This window comes from Anser anser (genome assembly GCF_964211835.1).
Source record: "Anser anser genome assembly, chromosome: 2".
Lineage (NCBI taxonomy): Eukaryota > Metazoa > Chordata > Aves > Anseriformes > Anatidae > Anser > Anser anser.
In genome coordinates, this window is record NC_139721.1 from 106,807,381 (window position 1) to 106,824,969 (window position 17,589).

Sequence of the window (17,589 nt, forward strand, 5' to 3'; positions counted from 1 at the left end):
GTGTGATGCAGTCATAGTACTGTCATGTAGCACCCTGCCAGTATAAGCCTTTTCAGAAAAGGCTAGTGATTAGGCAATACCCACAGGTCCAAAACTAAAGATCTGATATTAAATATATAGATTATTTGCTATTAGAAAACCTGGAATAATCCATTTACTTTCCTTTTATTTTTAAGGGGTGGCTCCTTTTATATGCGTGGCTATGAACCAATACTAGCTATTTTGCTATTTTCTTGTGCTTTGGCACTGCATTCCAGACAGGTGGACTTGAAGCTACGTCTGGACTACCTCTGGGCTGTGCAGGTAAGTCATAGGATTTCTAGTACTCATGTACATGAAATTATGTCTGACTTTATGAAACTGCTTACAAGTACTTTCAGAAAAATTAATAGAACTAAGACACTCAAAATCTTTCATGTCTGTTGGGGTTTACAGAGAAAAGCTATTGCAACCTTCTTTCCAGAGTTGTATAAAATTCACTTGCTTTGGAGAAGTGATTTTTTGTTTGTAATTGTTCTAAAACAGCATATCATTAGTGAAGTAACGTAATTATATCTAAGGTACATTATGAATGCACGTTAGATTTCAAACATGGGAAATTTACTGTTACCAGTATAAACTTGAGATAAAGAAAATAAATCCTTGTTTACTTGTTTTTATTACTATTATCTAAATAAATTTATTTAGATACCCCTCTGGGGCTTTTTTTTTTTTTTTTTGAAAATACATTTCTTAACTATCATATTCACAGGAAAAACTATAGAAATTATATTAGCCGTAAGCAGGAGTGTCAGGAAAAGTCTACTTCCCCTCACTCCCCAGCACTCCTATGCCTACCTCCAACGTGTGTCACACTGATCCCTGAAGGAAAGAGGAAGTTGAAGAAGATGTAAGTTTGGTGCGATGGAATTTGGAAGTTGCCATTATGATAGATCTTACACTTTTACACTCCTGTATTTCATACAGGTTACAACCTGTTCACACCTACATGCTATTAACTATGTTAATTGTCATAGGTGACTCCCTTCTGAGAGGAACCGAGGACCCCATATGTCAGCCAGACCCTAACCATAAGGAAGTCTGCTGCCTCCCTGGGGCCTGGGTCAGGGCCATTACCAGGACACTTCCTGGCCTGGTTTTCTAGCCCTCCGATTATTATCCATTACTGATGATTCAGGGTGGCAGCAATGAAATCATTGAGAGAAGCCTGAAGGCTATCTAAAGGGACTTCAGGGGACTGGTGTGGTTAGTAGATGGAACAGGAGTACAGGTGGTGTTTTCCTCTATCCCTTCAGTGGCAAGGAGGGATACTGACAGGACCCAGCTGATAAATACATGGCTGAGAGGCTGGTGCCATCACAGGAATTTGTGGGTTTTTTTGACCATGGAATGGTTTACTCAGCACCTGGCCTGATGGCTGCAGATGGGTCCGACCTGTCTCAAAGAGGGAAATGTATCCTAGCCCAGGAGCTGGCAGGGCTCATTGAGAGGGCTTTAAACAAGGTATGAAGGGGGATGGGGATGAAATAAGGCTCAGTAGAGATGAGCATGGGGGAGCAGCGTGAAGGTTGTGGGTGAGGGCAATGGCGCAACTGAAGTGCATCTACACTAATGCTCACAGCAAGCGCAACAAACAGAAGGAGCTGGAAGCCATTGTGCGGCAGGGAAACTGCAACTTAGTTGCTGTCCCTGAAACATGGTGGGACTATTGCAACAATGGGATTGCTGCAATGGATGGCTATAAACTCTTCAGAAGGGACAGGCAACTGAGAGACAACACTAAGCTGGGGGGAAGTGTTGATCTGCCAGAGGGTAGGAAGGCCCTGCAGAGGGACCTGGACAGGCTGCATCAATGGGCAGAGGCCAGTGAGATGAGGTTCAACATGGCTAAGTGGCGGGTCCTGCACTTTGATCACAACAACCCCATGCAGCACTACAGACTTGGGGCAGAGTGGCTGGAAAGCTATGCAGAGGAAAAGGATCTAGGTGTGCTGGTTGACGCTTGCCTGAACATGAGCCAGCAGTGTGCCCAGGTGGCCAAAAAGGCCAACAGCATCCTGGCTTGCATCAGGAATAGCATAGCCAGCAGGACCAGGGAGGTGATCGTCCCCTTGTACTCTGCTCTGGTGAGGCCGCACCTCCAGTACTGTGTTCAGTTTTGGGCCCCTCACTACAGGAAAGACATTAAGACCCTGGAGTGTGTCCAGAGAAGGGCTGTGAAGCTGCTGAAGGGCCTGGAACACAAGTCCTATGAGGAGCGCCTGAGGGGACTGGGTTTGTTTAGTCTGGACAAGAGGAGGCTCAGAGGAAACCTTATTGCTCTCTACAACTAGCTGAAAGGAAGTTGTGGGGAGCTGGGGGTCAGCCTTTTCTCATAAATAACTAGCGAGAGGACGAGGGAATGGCCTCAAGTTGCATCGGGGAAGTTCAGGTTGGAAATTAGGAGAAATTTATTTTCAGAAAGAGTGGTCAGGTGTTGGAACAGGTTGCCCAGGGAGGCGTTGTAGTCACTCTCCCTGGGGGTGTTTAAGGAAAGGTTGGATGTGGTCCTTAGGAAGATATTTTATTGGGCAATATTGGTGGTAAGGGTATGGTTGGACCAGATGATCTTGCAGGTCTTTTCTAACCTTAATTATTCTATGATTCTACAATTCTGTGATTCTATGTTGTTAAGGGGACAGTCTAAATCATTAGAGTGCTTGCTTTTACATATAAGATCAAGACTGCAACACATGGGTTAAACACATCCATGGCATTACTGTGCTACTTAGAATGGAGAAATCAAGAATGATTTAGCTCTATTTTCTTCGTAAAGTTTTTCTACCTAGTGGTTAAGTTCTCGTAAAGTTTTTCTACCTAGTAGTTAAGTTCTGTTGGGAGTTTTTGTTTGTCTTAATGTCCAAGACCATGTCTACCTCTGTGTTTTACTTAAATATTTGAGTGGTTTTTATTTATCATTTATTTATCATTTGAGTAAGCTTTAAATTTATCATGTTCTATAATTGCTGAGGACTCCGTGCTGTTTAACTGAGTCAAGAATGCATGACCACTTCATTTTATTGTTTTTCTATGACCCCAGTATCTATATGTGCTGTGCCTGGCAGCCTCCAAAGTTTGTTTTGGACCAAATAGTCTGTGTTTGTTGTGGTGCCAAATATAATTTCCAAAAGGAAAAAAACATCCCCTGACTTTGACACTCAGAGCAGCACATGACTAGCTAGCTGGATAGCAGCCATCTTTATATACTTTGGCACATGGTGGAGGTGTGTGAGTGCCATATGATCCATGACTACAAGACCTACTGTATGTTACCCATGAAGTAAAATAGCAAGCAGGAAGATGCTGTTTTGCCATCCTGTGACCTTTCAGTATGTCAAGAGTGAGCTCTAGCATCTTAAATGCTGTTCATCATTCCAGCTACAGTGATTTGCATGGTGAATTGTGCATCCTTAAGGAAAGTACTGCTTAAAGGTTTAGTTTTAAATCGGCTTTTAATTAGGAAACCATTTTAAAAAATCAAGTACAAAAAAAGTATTGGGATGTTTGCTTGCTGAAAGAATAGAACTGGACAATAGGAAGGAAAGAAATAGTAACTTTTTCTGTTATCTTGGAGCCATGTTTTACAGAAATACCTAGTCATCTGCTGCAAGTTGTTAAAATGTTGCACATTTACTCCAAAGGAAAATAAGGAGAGTTAAGATTCTTATCAAATTTCAGTAATGTCCACCAGCATCTTCAGGTACCTAGAAAACTTCATTTCAAAAAGAAGACAAAATGCTATTTTCAGATCTTTCTAATTGCAAATCAAGTACTTAGGTGCTACCATCCTGTCTGTGGGATTTGCATGATATAATGAGAAAGAATAAAATCAGTGTAGGCAGGAAATTCAGAAATTAAGGATCATCATAACTGCCACACTTTTAAGTCAGTATGCTGGGAAAATGCTTGGCCTCTTTAGTGGTCAGGGCATATACCCTCATTCTCGGTTCTCCACGGAAGATCTATTTAATGTACAATAAATAATAATGTATATCATGTCTTAGTGAACGTTGGCCTGGTTTTCACTCAGTGTATTGGGTTGAAATGATGCTCAATCCAAGGGCTAGTTAACAACGTGCAGAGGTACCACTGTGATGGCTATTACAGAAGTGTTTATAGTGTTTACCTTTTCAAATGGGTGAGCAAAAAAAAATAAAAATATTATATTTGTACTTATTAGGCTCTTCAGCGTAATAAAAATCTGAGTATCAAAAGCTCTGGGCAGATTGTTGGTAGGAAACATTATGTGTTAAAATCGCCTTTGGATAATAGGCAGACTCCAAACTACTAATTGTTTAACAACCATTAAGAGGAGACAAGGGAAAAAAAACATCATCTTGAGTGACGGTTCTCCTCAGCTGCTAGACTGCAGGAGTTCTGTACATGGTTTAACAGCATTCTTGGTCGTGTTTCCCTGTGGCTGAAGTATTATTTTCCATCAAAATATTTGGCTTAACTTGGTTATCTTCTCAGTAGCAGAATTTTTAGAAAATTGTTCACATAAATGCGTATGATCTCCAGAGATTTTCTTCCATTTTACAGGGTGAGTGTAGTGGTTCATTGTGCAAACACTGAATTGCATGAACTACTAATAGAGCTGGAGATTCACATGTCCCAGTTGCCAGTCAGTGCAGTGTGAAAAATTTGAGATAACATAGTACAATATGGAGTTTAGGAAGTTCTGCTGGTGCTAGCTCATGACTGGAAGAACTTCAGACTCAAGGGCTATTCTGGAAGCACTTTGCATAGTTTTAGTAATCTAGTAATCAGTGCTAATCCTGTAAAGAAATTCTCAGATGAATAAAACAATTAGTGGTATACAGCTGCAATAGAAAGGATTTTGTCAATATTTTTTTTATTTACTTCATCATGAACCACAAAGAGACTAGTACTAACTAAACAATATTTTAAAAACTAAAAGTATCCTGCAAATAATGCCATTATTAAGAAGAATATATTGGTAGATTCCCAGTGATCTATGCTAATATTAGAGGAAAACACCAAACTGTTTTGAGAAAAAGCAGACAAGCAAAGCTGACTTTTAAAATTGCATTTCTGAGAAAAGGTAATATAATGCAAATGCATCTGTTACATAACAAGAACAGAAGTAATGCAGCAAGTTTTAGGTATACTATGTGAAAAACAAACAAACAAACATACAAAAACACCACATTTTCTAACTGATAATGAGTTGGTAAAACATTTATATTGTACTTACTGTTCACATGTCATTGGTCATACAGGTTCTTTTTGGTTTTGTTCACTTTTTTCTGTGTCAAATTTCACTTTTCTGAATATCACAGTATTTTCAGAAACTTTTTTTTTTTTTTAAACAGGCAATGGGAAGAGAATTTCAGTTTCTACATAACACCATTGAGAAACTTTATGTGCCTTATATGACAATAGCTGTAAAAAGCAAATATAGGAGCATTTCCCTTATTTATGGCTCTTAATCACTTTTTCATATGTAAATGAATCAACAAAACTAAAAAGAAAAAAAAGTTTATGAAGAAGCTAAAACTGACACAAATGTGGTTTTCTTATCCAGGATTTGTCACAAGAGGAAAGTAAAAATAATGCTATTATGTAACCGATTGTTGCATTCTTTAGGGAATACTAGAATATCAGTTACCTATCTTTTCTAACGTGTTACACCTGTAAGAAACATGTATTCTACGACTGGCAGCCAAGACTTGCCATGTGTACATACGCTTTGTGTCCAAAAATCCTGTCCTGCAGACAGTGTGATGGGTCTTTTCTCTGTGGTTTTAGTGCCACCTTCAGGTACAAGGATCATGTTTCTGGAGCACCAGTGCCCAATTTCTTTTTAGCTGTATGCTGAAAAAGTGGATTTCCATGTGATAACTAGTCAGTTGGTGGCATTACTACTGCATTTTTATGCCTATTAAATAGCCATCTGAGAGCTCAAGTGATAAAACAGTACAGACCACTTCCTGAACAGACATGTAACAAGTTGCCAGCAATGTAAATACTGTGGGTTGCTGTGTGACTGCATAAAATGTGATAACTGCTTATTATATTGATGTGAAATGCCATAGTACCAAAGAACATTCTAAATTTTGTCACCAGATGTGAAGAAAAAACAAAGCTTGCTTTTAAATACTGCATCTTTTCAAATACAGTTAAAGTCTGCAAAATGACCTGGGTGCCATGAATACCAAACAGGTACAATCAAAAAGTAGCATGTTAAAAATGATGTCGCTCATGCCTATGGATTTTTTTTCTTTTTTTTTATTGTCACAATAATCTATCTTGTTTTTTGAACCAGCAGCTACTGTGTGAATATCATGGTAGCAGCTTTCCTTAATGAGCCAACAGGAACAGGGACAAATAGATGAAGATTTGGTTGCTATTTAGCTGCCTGAATAATATTTCCACTAAGAATGTAAACACCTGTGATGTGTTATTTTATTCTTTCTGCAGCCTCAAGTTCTCCTCCCTTTGCAATGTCTGTTTTGCCTGGGAAAGGGTGATGCCTATACATCCTTTTATCTCAGCTGCTCAAAGAGTTGCTTTGAGCTCAGGAGTTCATGAGTCACAAGGAGAGAAGAAAATTTTCATTTGCATTTCCCTGAAAGGCAGAAAGCAGGAAGATCAAAAAAGGCCCAGAAAATATGTCATTGGTTTGCTTTCCTCCTCAGAGGGCTGTGTGATAGAAAGTGAAAATCAGAATGTAGGGCTCAAAGCCCCTCTCAGAACAAGGAGCAAATAATGTTGCAGAAGACTTTAAGAAGGATTAGGCTGGAATTTGCAGACCTAGGAGTTCCAAAAAGAGATTCCTATATATTTAGTATTTTTCAGATAAAGGATCTGATTTTTAGAATTGCTTCCTTATGTGTGTACCTCACTGGCTCCTGTGACCAGAGTCACTTAAAATAAGACACAAGAACCTTGAGTTAAGGACCTCAGCTGTGTTAACTCTTAGACACTTTCTTAATGCTGTCATTCTCATGAATTGTAGTTATCTCTGCTGTGTACAGGAATTGTGTATGTATTCATGACAAATACTGTTGTAATTAAAGACAGCTGTAGAAATAATTGTTTTTACATTGAAATATATATATGTTTTTAAATTGCTTATCGCTCTTGAGGATATTCAAATGTAAACCAGTTTTCTCTGTTAAAGCTGTTTTACCAGGTCAGTTTCTATTTTACTGCAAAATGTCATAGATTTGCTTTAAATACTGGTGATTCTCCAGGCTTCCCTTTTTTGAAAGGTGGATCAGATAGTGCTGTCAGTATTTCCACCTACCTAAAAAAGAAGTAATTCACCTCTAATGTCAATGTGACTTAAGGGCAATTATTAATAGCTTTTTAAGAGTGCCCATTTAAAGAGCAGAGGTCCGTGTGAGACACCAACACACAGTTGATCAAGCCCTGAAAGTAGTCATCAGCCTAGTGAATTTAGTTTGAATTACTAAGAACTTAAAGGTAAAAAGCCCCTAATGCTACTGTTCTCACTCTACTTCATAGATATTATTTTGCTCAGTTTAATTTCAAAGTATGTTTTTGATGGTTTCAGTTAATTTTTCTTGTTTACATTTTGGAAAAGTTTTTCTTTTCCTCTATCCCTAAAGGCAGAAGAAGAGAGAGATGATATGGAGAGAGTCAAACTGGATAATAAACGAATTCTCTTCAATCTGTTGCCAGCACATGTTGCACAGCACTTTCTTATGTCTAATCCAAGGAATATGGTAAACCAAGATAAGGTTTAAATATATGGTAATGTTGTATGGATGTGACCATTTGCAGCTTGGGTCAGCTTTCAACTGTATGCTTTCAAGAAAAGCTTGGATTTATAAAATTGCATTCAAATTAAAATAAATGGGTTTGCAAATACTTGTATGCATGAATTAGATCAGGATTATTTCTTTTTCTGTATTGTCCTCTTTCTTGGAAGAATTTTAAGAAAAAGCAGGATAAGGGAATTTTGTATTATTCAACATCAATGCAACTGAGTGCATGCAAATCAAAAATTTCTTTTTTCAATTAAATTAGCGGATTGGAATTTATCAGAGTATTTCATGAGCTCGGTTTGGTTCTGAGTGGTGAGGTGTGTGAATTGCTAGAAGCTTCCATTTGAACCACTCTAGTTCTGTAAATACACCATATTACCAAACTCAGCCTTTAAAGGTAAAAATGGAATTTTACACATCCAGAGAAGCTACAGTAGCTTTTAACCTCAAAGTCCACAGTGATGAAATGAACACTGGTTCAAGAAGACACTACCAGAATTTTTCTAGAGCAGCTGCAATAACTGCAGCAATTGTGGCCATAATGACCACAACACTGCTCTTCTAAATGATGAGTCTCTGTGCTTTGGAGTTTGGACCAATATATTTAAACTGCAGAAGAGCAATTATACTTTCTGTTAGCTCTCTGAATTCTTAAATAGGAGCCTTACCAGAACAAGATTATATTGTTAATGCTGAATACAGGACTCTGCAACTCAGGGAAAGAGATGAAAAAGCAAGGCTGGTTTTGTGCTGCAGGGTAAGACAGTTCTGTCTCCTATTTTAACTATAAAACAAAACTGAGAAAATGCAATGGTATTTCTCACACAATAAAAGTTCTAAAACTATTCAGACTTTCTATGATTTTTTCAGTCACTTCTTCCCTAAACAGGGAAAAGAGACTATGTTGTTGTTGTTGTTGTTATTTGTTTGTTTGTTTTAAATGGCTTTAATAGGTTAGGTTTTACTTTTATGTTGTGGATATTTTTGAGGGAAGAGATCTTGCATTTATTTATTTATATTCAATAGGACTGGCTTTCTCTCTACCAAAACTGATGGCTGTTGTCCTAGCTATCAAGGCAACTGCTCTTGCTGCTTAGCAGTAGAATAGGTATCATAATAGTGATGTCTGTTTTAGATTAAACTTTTTAAACAAAAATTATATCTGTTCATGTACTGCAGGACCTTTATTACCAGTCATATTCACAAGTGGGAGTGATGTTTGCTTCCATCCCAAATTTCAACGATTTCTACATTGAACTGGATGGCAATAATATGGGAGTGGAGTGTTTACGCCTGTTAAATGAAATTATTGCTGATTTTGATGAGGTAAGGTCTAAATGCTTTGTCTTTTGACCATATCAGTTCTACCAAACTTCTATCAACAGAGTTTTTTTGTAACAATTCAACGTATTTTGAACTGCTTAATAAAACAGTACTATATTGAGAATCCACTGAGCCTCTCTCCAAAGTGCCTGTTTTGTACATTTGAGGACATGAATCTGACTTCAAATTCCTTTACTGTAAGAAAACTATTAAAATGCAAGTCAGTGGTATTTTCTTGTTTGTTTGTTTGCTTGTTTTTCTTTAAATGACCACAAAGCGAGCAAGCCTCAACTTACCAAACATAATATGGTTTAATCAAGTTGCACATTATTTAACTGTGGTTGCTTGCCTAAAATATTATGTAATATTTAACAGTTTTATGTTTTAAACAAAGCTTATGGACAAAGAATATTATAAGGACATAGAAAAGATCAAGACAATTGGAAGTACATATATGGCAGCTGTGGGACTTGTACCTACTTCAGGAACTAAGGTAAGAAGATTTTATATGACGGTCAATGTGGTGGAACTGTTCTTCAGTTTCCAAAGGAACACCAGGAACACAACCAACTCAGTGTGATTACAGATAGCTTGTTTTATTTCTTTACAACAAATTGAATCTGAAATTCCAATAACAACATTAGCCTAAAAAGAAAAATTGCTATCCTAGCAACTTCTCATATGCCTGCATTTGTATTTGATTGTCTGCAGATCTGGATTATTTGTAAAGACTCTGTGTAAAAAGCTCCTAAGTCAGAATGGTAGTGTTTTAAACCCAGAATCTATTTACTGGATGTGTATGCAGCATCTGGAAAAACAGAGAATCCCCTGGCAGAATACCAAATATATTGTATTCAAATTAATAATTACATTTAAAAGACAATGTATTAATAAACTATTAATAAAATTAATTATACAAGCAATATAATGAACATAAGAAGGCAACCCATGCATTCAGATTTCCCAGAATTTCCTGAGACCTCTTCCGTATTCATAGAATCATAGTACCATAGAATGGTTTGGATTGGAAGGGACCTCAAAGATCATCTATTTCTACCCTCTTCTACTAGACCCAGTTGCTCAAAGCCCCATCCAACCTGGCCTTGAACACTCCCAGGGTTGGGGTATCCATGACTTCTCTGGGCAACCTGTTCCAGTACCTCACCATCTTCATCATGAAGAATTTCTGCCTTATATCTAAACCTGCCCTGTTTCAGTTTAAAACTGTTACCCATTGTCTGATCACTATACCGCTGATAGAGTTTCTCCTCATCTTTCCTGTAGGGCCCTGTGAGATCTCTCTGGAGCCTTCTCATTTCTAAATTAAATAACCCCAACTTTCTCAGCCTTTCTTCATAAGACAGGTTTTCCAGCCCTCTGATCATTTTCATGACCCTCTTCTGGACCCACTGTAACACGTCTATGTCTTATCATGTGGGCCCAGAGCTGAACACAGTACTCCAGGTGGGGTCTCATGAAAGCAGAATAGAGGGAGAGAATCAACTCCTTTGACCTGTTACCTACAATCTTTTTGATGCAGCCCAGGATACAGTTGGCTTTATGGGCTGCAAGCACACAGTGTGTCACCTGCAAACTTGTTGAAGGTACATTCAATCCCACTGCCCATGTTGCTAACAAAGATGTTAAATAGTACTGGTCCCAGTATAGACTCCTGAGGGACACCACTCATCACTAGTTCCCACTTGTACTTTGAGCCATTGACCTCAACTCTTCAGGTGGACCATCCATACAATTTCTTATTGATCAAGCAGTCCATACATCAAATCCATGTCTCTCCAATTTGGAGACAAGGATGTTGTGCAGGACACTGCCAAATGCTTTGCATGAGTACAGGTAGATATGCATGCCTGTTCTGATACACATGTACAAGTGTTGTAGAGATGCACTCATGCATATGGTTTAAAATTTAAAAGATAACACTGAATTAGAGGGTAAAAGCAAAATGAGGCAGAAGATGGCCTGTAAACTTTCTAAGAACAACCAACCTTGTTAAATAAATAAATAAATAATGCAACATTGAAATCAACTATTAGAATCACACTGGAGTGTATCACAACTTACTTTCTGGTCTGCAAGGTGCTTTATTTATTTATTTATTTATTTATTTATTTTAATTATCCGTAGAGTAGAAATCTGGACATTATAAGAAGACATTTTTAAATGTTGAGTTTATGCTGAAAATGTTTGACTCCTGGTTCCTGAGGAAGGCAGAAAATTCTTTGAATTTTGTTCCGTATGATCTCATACAAGCAGGCAAAGGCATACTTGTGTGTCTGCTATAAATGCTCTTTGAACTATAATCCTGAAAACACGTGTGTTATTGCTTAACTTCAGTAGCATATGTTCCAAAACCTAAACATGTTTATCTCTTGTATTTTGTAGTTGCTAACTGAAGGGTCAGCTGAGTTAGTCCAGTACTAAAGGTACTGCTCTGAGCTTATCATATTAATATATTTTAAATCACTGCAGATGGTCTTGTACAGGACCCTCGCTTTTCCTGAAATCTTGGGGCAAATTTTGATCTTTTCTGTACAGGTAGAATTTATTTAACATTCCAAACTCTCAAAAATTTAAAGATCTTTTGTGATCACAGATAATATTTTCATTTGTAACTTGGGTTTTCAGTTCTTCTGTGATATCTTCTGTGATGCAAGTGGGCAGGAATTGTTCATATCCTCTCGGCAATTTCCTGCTAGGTCTTCAGCATGCAGCCATTTATTAGAAGTATGATGATCCTGGGTAGCCTTCCATGTCCAGACAATCACTGCCAGATGTCCACACAGTCCCTGGACTGCCCTACAGAGCCAGATATGTCCATTGGAAGCCATACCAGACTCAAGTGCTCCTGGTCTCCCCTCTGCCAGGGGTATCCCAGCTTCATAAGAAAATCTGGTGCAGCCTCTAATTGTGTGCCATGGATTTTGTGCTAGGTTTAGGACCTGAGCACAAAGCTGTGTATGTGGTTAACTCTGCTCTTAACTGAAAATACTTACACACATAAGAACTCAGTATGCTGATAAAGTTAAATATTTTAATCCCATATTTTACAGGACTTTTTTCCTGCAGCTTGGCTTCAGCAGGTGCCTATAGCAAATTCACATTGCCTCTGTCAGGGTGGTTTTGCTGTGATGATTATGGCAGTCTTTCTATTAGCCTTTCTTCTGTTGTTTAAATAAATAATTCATTGCTAGTTACACCATCAGGGCAGCACACTTACCAGGTTCTTTGTAGATCTTCTGTGCAATATAAGTCCACCGCATGTTGGAGTCCTTGTAAACTACATCTGTGATTTCACTAGGATCCTGATTTTACTAGGGTCCTGACTTTGTTGTGTTTTTCAGTGCAAGTTCAAAAGAGTGTGGCAGTAATCCTTTTGAGAGATACATGCCATCTACAGTAAATCCTGTATTTGTGACCTGTCATCTCTCCTGTAACCGTGAGAGGCAATGCAGGAAATCAAAGCATGCATCAGGCAAGAATGCATTGGAAGGGAAAGGAATATAAAGATTAGAAATTTAATAAAACCATAGACTTCTCCTTGTTCCAGACATTTAATATTCTTCACCCTCTCTGTTAGAAGTGTAGCCACCACCTCTTTTAACTTTAAACTTAATTCCTATTCTTACTTTTTCTTGGTGAGGCTGGAAAAGAGTGGAACTAGCTGACATTGCAAGAAACATGTAAAGAAAACTATCCTTCCAAAAAACTGGGACTTGCCCAAGTTTTTCATTTTATTCATTTTTTGTTAGCATTTTCTCTATTATTTTTTTTAATTTCCCAGACACATGGAGGACCACTTTCAAATTAAGCTGAGAAAAGCAAATAGCAGCCTGTTTCTCAGGTTTCTCAGCCACAGTCAATTTATAAAATCTCACTATCACATCAAAAATCCAGTAATCTCTCATCTCGTGCCAGCTACCACAGCCATGTTGTGAAACACCATACTGAATCTAGACAGCCAATGACCCTGTATTTCTTTCACCATATCCTACCTTTAGCCGACTTTCACTTTGTAAATCTGTTCAAGAATTCATATTTATTATTCAAATAAAAGTACAACATGAGAGCAACAATACTGAGTCAGGTCAAAGGTCCACCCTGGTAACCTATCTTTAATGAGCCAACAGTAGATACTGGGGGAACGGCATGAGTTACAGAGCAAACATGTAAATCTCTGTTTTCCACTTTCTAATGATATGCTGTTTAAGAAATTCTAGATCTACAGTTAATATCTATTTACCAGTTCATAGCAAATATTTCTTCCATTAATTTGTATAATTATGTTTGAATCTAGCTAAACTTTTGGAATCTACAGTGTTCTCTGAAAATGAGTTCCACAGTTTAATTAGACTGTAGGTGTAAAAAGTACTTCCTTATGTTTTGTTTTGGGGAGTTCCTTGTTTTTTTCTTTTTTTCTTTTTTTCTTTTTTTCTTTTCTTTTTTTCTTTTTTCTTTTTTTCTTTTTTCTTTTTTTCTTTTTTTCTTTTTTTTCTTTTCCTTTTTCTTTTTTCTTTTCCATTTTCTCTTTTCCTTTTCCTTCTCCTTCTCCTTCTCCTTCTCCTTCTCCTTCTCCTTCTCCTTCTCCTTCTCCTTCTCCTTTTCCTTCTCCTTCTCCTTCTCCTTTTCCTTCTCCTTCTCCTTTTCCTTTTCCTTCTCCTTTTTCTTTTCCTTTTCCTTTTCCTTTTCCTTTTCCTTTTCCTTTTCCTTTTCCTTTTCCTTTTCCTTTTCCTTTTCCTTTTCCTTTTTCTTTTTCTTTTTCTTTTTCTTTTTCTTTTTCTTTTTCTTTTTCTTTTTTTTCCTTTTTTTTTTCCTTTTCTTCATCTTATCTTATCTTGATACTTCATTATTTTATTTGATCCTTTCTGGTTCTTTTGCTGTAGTTCATTTAGGTATGTTTTATAACAAATCACTTCAGCTTTCCTGGAAAGGAAAGAAAATAGAGCTGTTCTGTATCTTGCAGGATTAAACATAACAGGAATTTTGTCAATGGGAACAACATGGACCCATGGAGCTGGGATCTAGCAAAATCCCCAAAGGGAGAAAAGGGCAGAAACTGTAGCTATTAATAATCATCAGGCAAAGTAGTTTTGTAAGAAACCAGGTTATATTCTGTGCAATGCTCACAACAAACATCTGCAGTTCTCTAGCAACAGAACAACTTAACCATGGGAACTGTGCTTTCCATTCTTCCCAGAAATCAGAAAAAGAGAGGAGGGAAAAAGGAAAAAAGAGGGAAGGGAAGGGAAGGGAAGGGAAGGGAAGGGAAGGGAAGGGAAGGGAAGGGAAGGGAAGGGAAGGGAAGGGAAGGGAAGGGAAGGGAAGGGAAGGGAAGGGAAGGGAAGGGAAGGGAAGGGAAGGGAAGGGAAGGGAAGGGAAGGGAAGGGAAGGGAAGGGAAGGGAAGGGAAGGGAAGGGAAGGGAAGGGAAGGGAAGGGAAGGGAAGGGAAGGGAAGGGAAGGGAAGGGAAGGGAAGGGAAGGGAAGGGAAGGGAAGGGAAGAAACGAAAAAAATCAGTATTTGAGAAAACAGTGCATATGCTGTAATCACCATCAAAAGTTCCTTTCACAGACAGCAGAATAGGTTAAATTCCTTTCCTAAGCCACCCAACTTGGGCCTTTCGTTGTTTTTCATATTGGTATTTCAGCTGCTTCTCAGTACCAAACAAATCTAATGTTTAACACCATTTTGTTTCTAGGCTAAAAAATCAATTTTTTCCCATCTGAGTGCACTGGCAGATTTTGCAATAGAGATGTTTGACGTTCTTGATGAAATCAACTATCAGTCTTACAACGACTTCGTCCTACGAGTAGGTAAGTCACATTCTACAGTTATCACACAAGAGGAACACTGTTGTTTTTTAACTTTCCTTGTGCTGTCTGGAAGAGACTGCCTGCCCTGAATTCCTGAATAAAACTGAAAAGCCTTTTTGTAGAATGTGCACATCCATGTAGAAGATGAGCAGCATGAATGGTCATCATCAGTACTAAAGAATTAAACCTGTGTCCAATTCCAGTGTCTAAGTCTATGCACACCTAAAAGGAAACTGCACTAATATTTTTATACAATATTATTACTGTATCTAATATTGTGGCTTACATCACTTTGCATTGCTAAACAGGTGCAAACTAATTCCAGCTGTGTTTAACTGTTAGGTACTCCTGCATCTGCATAGACTTTGTTGGCATTCAAAGTGTGGTGGGAGCTTTTCATAAAAATCATAAAATATCCTGAGTTAGAAGAGATCCACAAGAATCATGAAGTCCAACTCTTGTCTCCACACAGTACCTCCCAGAAATAAAACCATATGTCTGAAAGTGTTGTCCAAATGCTCCTTGAACTCCAGCAGGCTTGATGCCGTGACCACTTCCCTGGGGAGCATGTTCGAGTGCCCTACCAACCTCTTGGTGAAGGCTCTTTTCCTAATATGCAATCTGAACCTCCTCTGATGCAGTTGCATGCTATTCCCTTGATGATTCTCCCACTTGATTCTCCCACTAATGAGAAGAGATCAGCACCTCCCCCTCCAAATCACCTGAAACAGTCCTTTCTGACAGGACACAGTTTGAACAAAAATTCTTAATTTATTTCATGGATGGAAGTTTTGAAAGAGAAACCTGACCACATGTATAGTCCAGGATTTATAGCAGTAATAGAGATTCAGTGGATGATCTATACATATTTGAATATATAGATATCTTGTGTATATATATATATTGATACATATTTAATTTTATTAAAATATACATCAAAACAACTTGCATCTTGAAAATTTTCAGTGCACAGGGGAGCTCTTCTCATGAATTCTATCTAGGCTTTGGTATACAGTTTCAGAAGTTCTACTTTTGCTTTTTTTTTATGCTGTTATTACACAAATTTTTTGCCAGTCTTCACACCTGTCTTGGTGAATGAGTGCTGTTTAATCCAACAAATAAAATTCCCTGGTCTTCACAGCACAGTCCTTCCCATGGAATCCTTTATATGCTATTTCAAGCATTATCTCTGTGAGTACTTTTCCCCAGCCTGCTTAAGGAGCAAGATTTTCTCTTCCCTTCCTCCCTCCTGTCTCACTGCTCTCCAATGAAAACCAGCTAGACAAGGGGAAAAGTGAGGCTGCTAACAGCAGGATAGTGAGAAAGACCAAAGACAACAAGGATGGCAGTGGCAGACTTATACATCTTTGCCCATCTGTATATCTTAATAATCAGAAGTCTGAAATTCTTTTTGAACCATGTTGCAACTGGTTTTCCCAGGTTCAGAAAGGGGTAGAAGACAAATGTCTAAACCCCATTCTGCTGTATAACTTGCCTGGGAAAGGCTTTGCTTAGAACATTATGGAGTATTTCACATTTATGGCTCCTAAAGTGCACTCAGAAGAAAGAACATCCCATTTTTTCTTTCAAACAAGGTGTCAAAATCTGTCAGAAATGTAGAAGAAAGCCCAGTGGTTTCCCGAAAAAGATGCTTGAGCTATTTTCACATACTGTCCTCTTCTTACAACCTGTTCTGAGCTGTCCTGAGTTGTCTAGTAGTGATAACCACTATGACATGCTTCTCTTACCCCATTCCTTGTGTTTTCAAGGCCACTATTTCTGTTCAGCTTGGAAAATACCCCACTAGAAGGGCTTTATATGAACAACCACAGTGGAAGTCATAGCAAACAGTTAAAGATCTTTAAAAATTTTTCTTGAATTTTTCCACAGACAAATTGTGTAGTACCACTACTTCTCTTCTTTTCTTAAAAAATAATTTAAAAAAAATCAACAGATGGGCTAATTTTTTATATTGTTTATCATGTTGCATTTCCAATTAGATATCTATGTATATGTCTTTGGTTTGTATCTAAAACTCTTCCAAATTCGAAAGTCCAGTTGGTGTTAACATACATTGTATCCTATGACCAAAAGAATTCCAGGGCACTTTTGTTAAGTCTGTTTTATAAGATTTATGTTTTCCTTCAATAATATGCTGTAGTGTTTGAAACAACTGAAAAAACAAACTCATTATTGTTCTGATTTTAGGTATTAATGTTGGGCCTGTAGTGGCCGGAGTCATTGGAGCCAGAAGACCACAGTACGATATCTGGGGAAACACTGTAAATGTTGCCAGCCGGATGGATAGTACTGGAGTGCAAGGGAAAATTCAGGTGACTGCGTCCTAAGATAATTTTACAAACTTTATATAATTGCTGTTTTATATGTGGTTACATTTTCAAGACTCCTTAAAAAATGCAGCCTCACTTGATTTTGTGGGTTTTTTTGTTTGTTGTTTTTTTGTTTTGTTTTGTTTTTGTTTTTGCTTTTGTTTTCTGAATAAAGCAAAATTCTCCAGATGAATCAGGCATCAGATATGTAGGTGTTTTCCATGATATGCTTCACTACTTCATGAAATCCAGATAAATTGTTTCCCATCAGAAGAAACAGGGTTCTCTGCTGCATTGCACTCAGCTGGAG

At 37.9% G+C, this 17,589-nt stretch overlaps 1 protein-coding gene across 2 annotated transcripts in view; it reads left to right on the plus strand.

Annotated features, from left to right (window-relative positions):
* The window catches only part of ADCY1 (adenylate cyclase 1), a 175,889-nt gene that overhangs the window by 147,453 nt on the left and 10,847 nt on the right, over positions 1-17,589 (plus strand). For both annotated transcript variants that reach the window (XM_083823552.1, XM_083823553.1), the window contains 6 exons: positions 177-303; positions 7,638-7,754; positions 8,976-9,122; positions 9,514-9,612; positions 14,835-14,949; positions 17,158-17,282. In XM_083823552.1, coding sequence (XP_083679678.1) covers positions 177-303; positions 7,638-7,754; positions 8,976-9,122; positions 9,514-9,612; positions 14,835-14,949; positions 17,158-17,282 — 730 coding nt within the window. The remainder of the gene's footprint in view (positions 1-176; positions 304-7,637; positions 7,755-8,975; positions 9,123-9,513; positions 9,613-14,834; positions 14,950-17,157; positions 17,283-17,589) is intronic.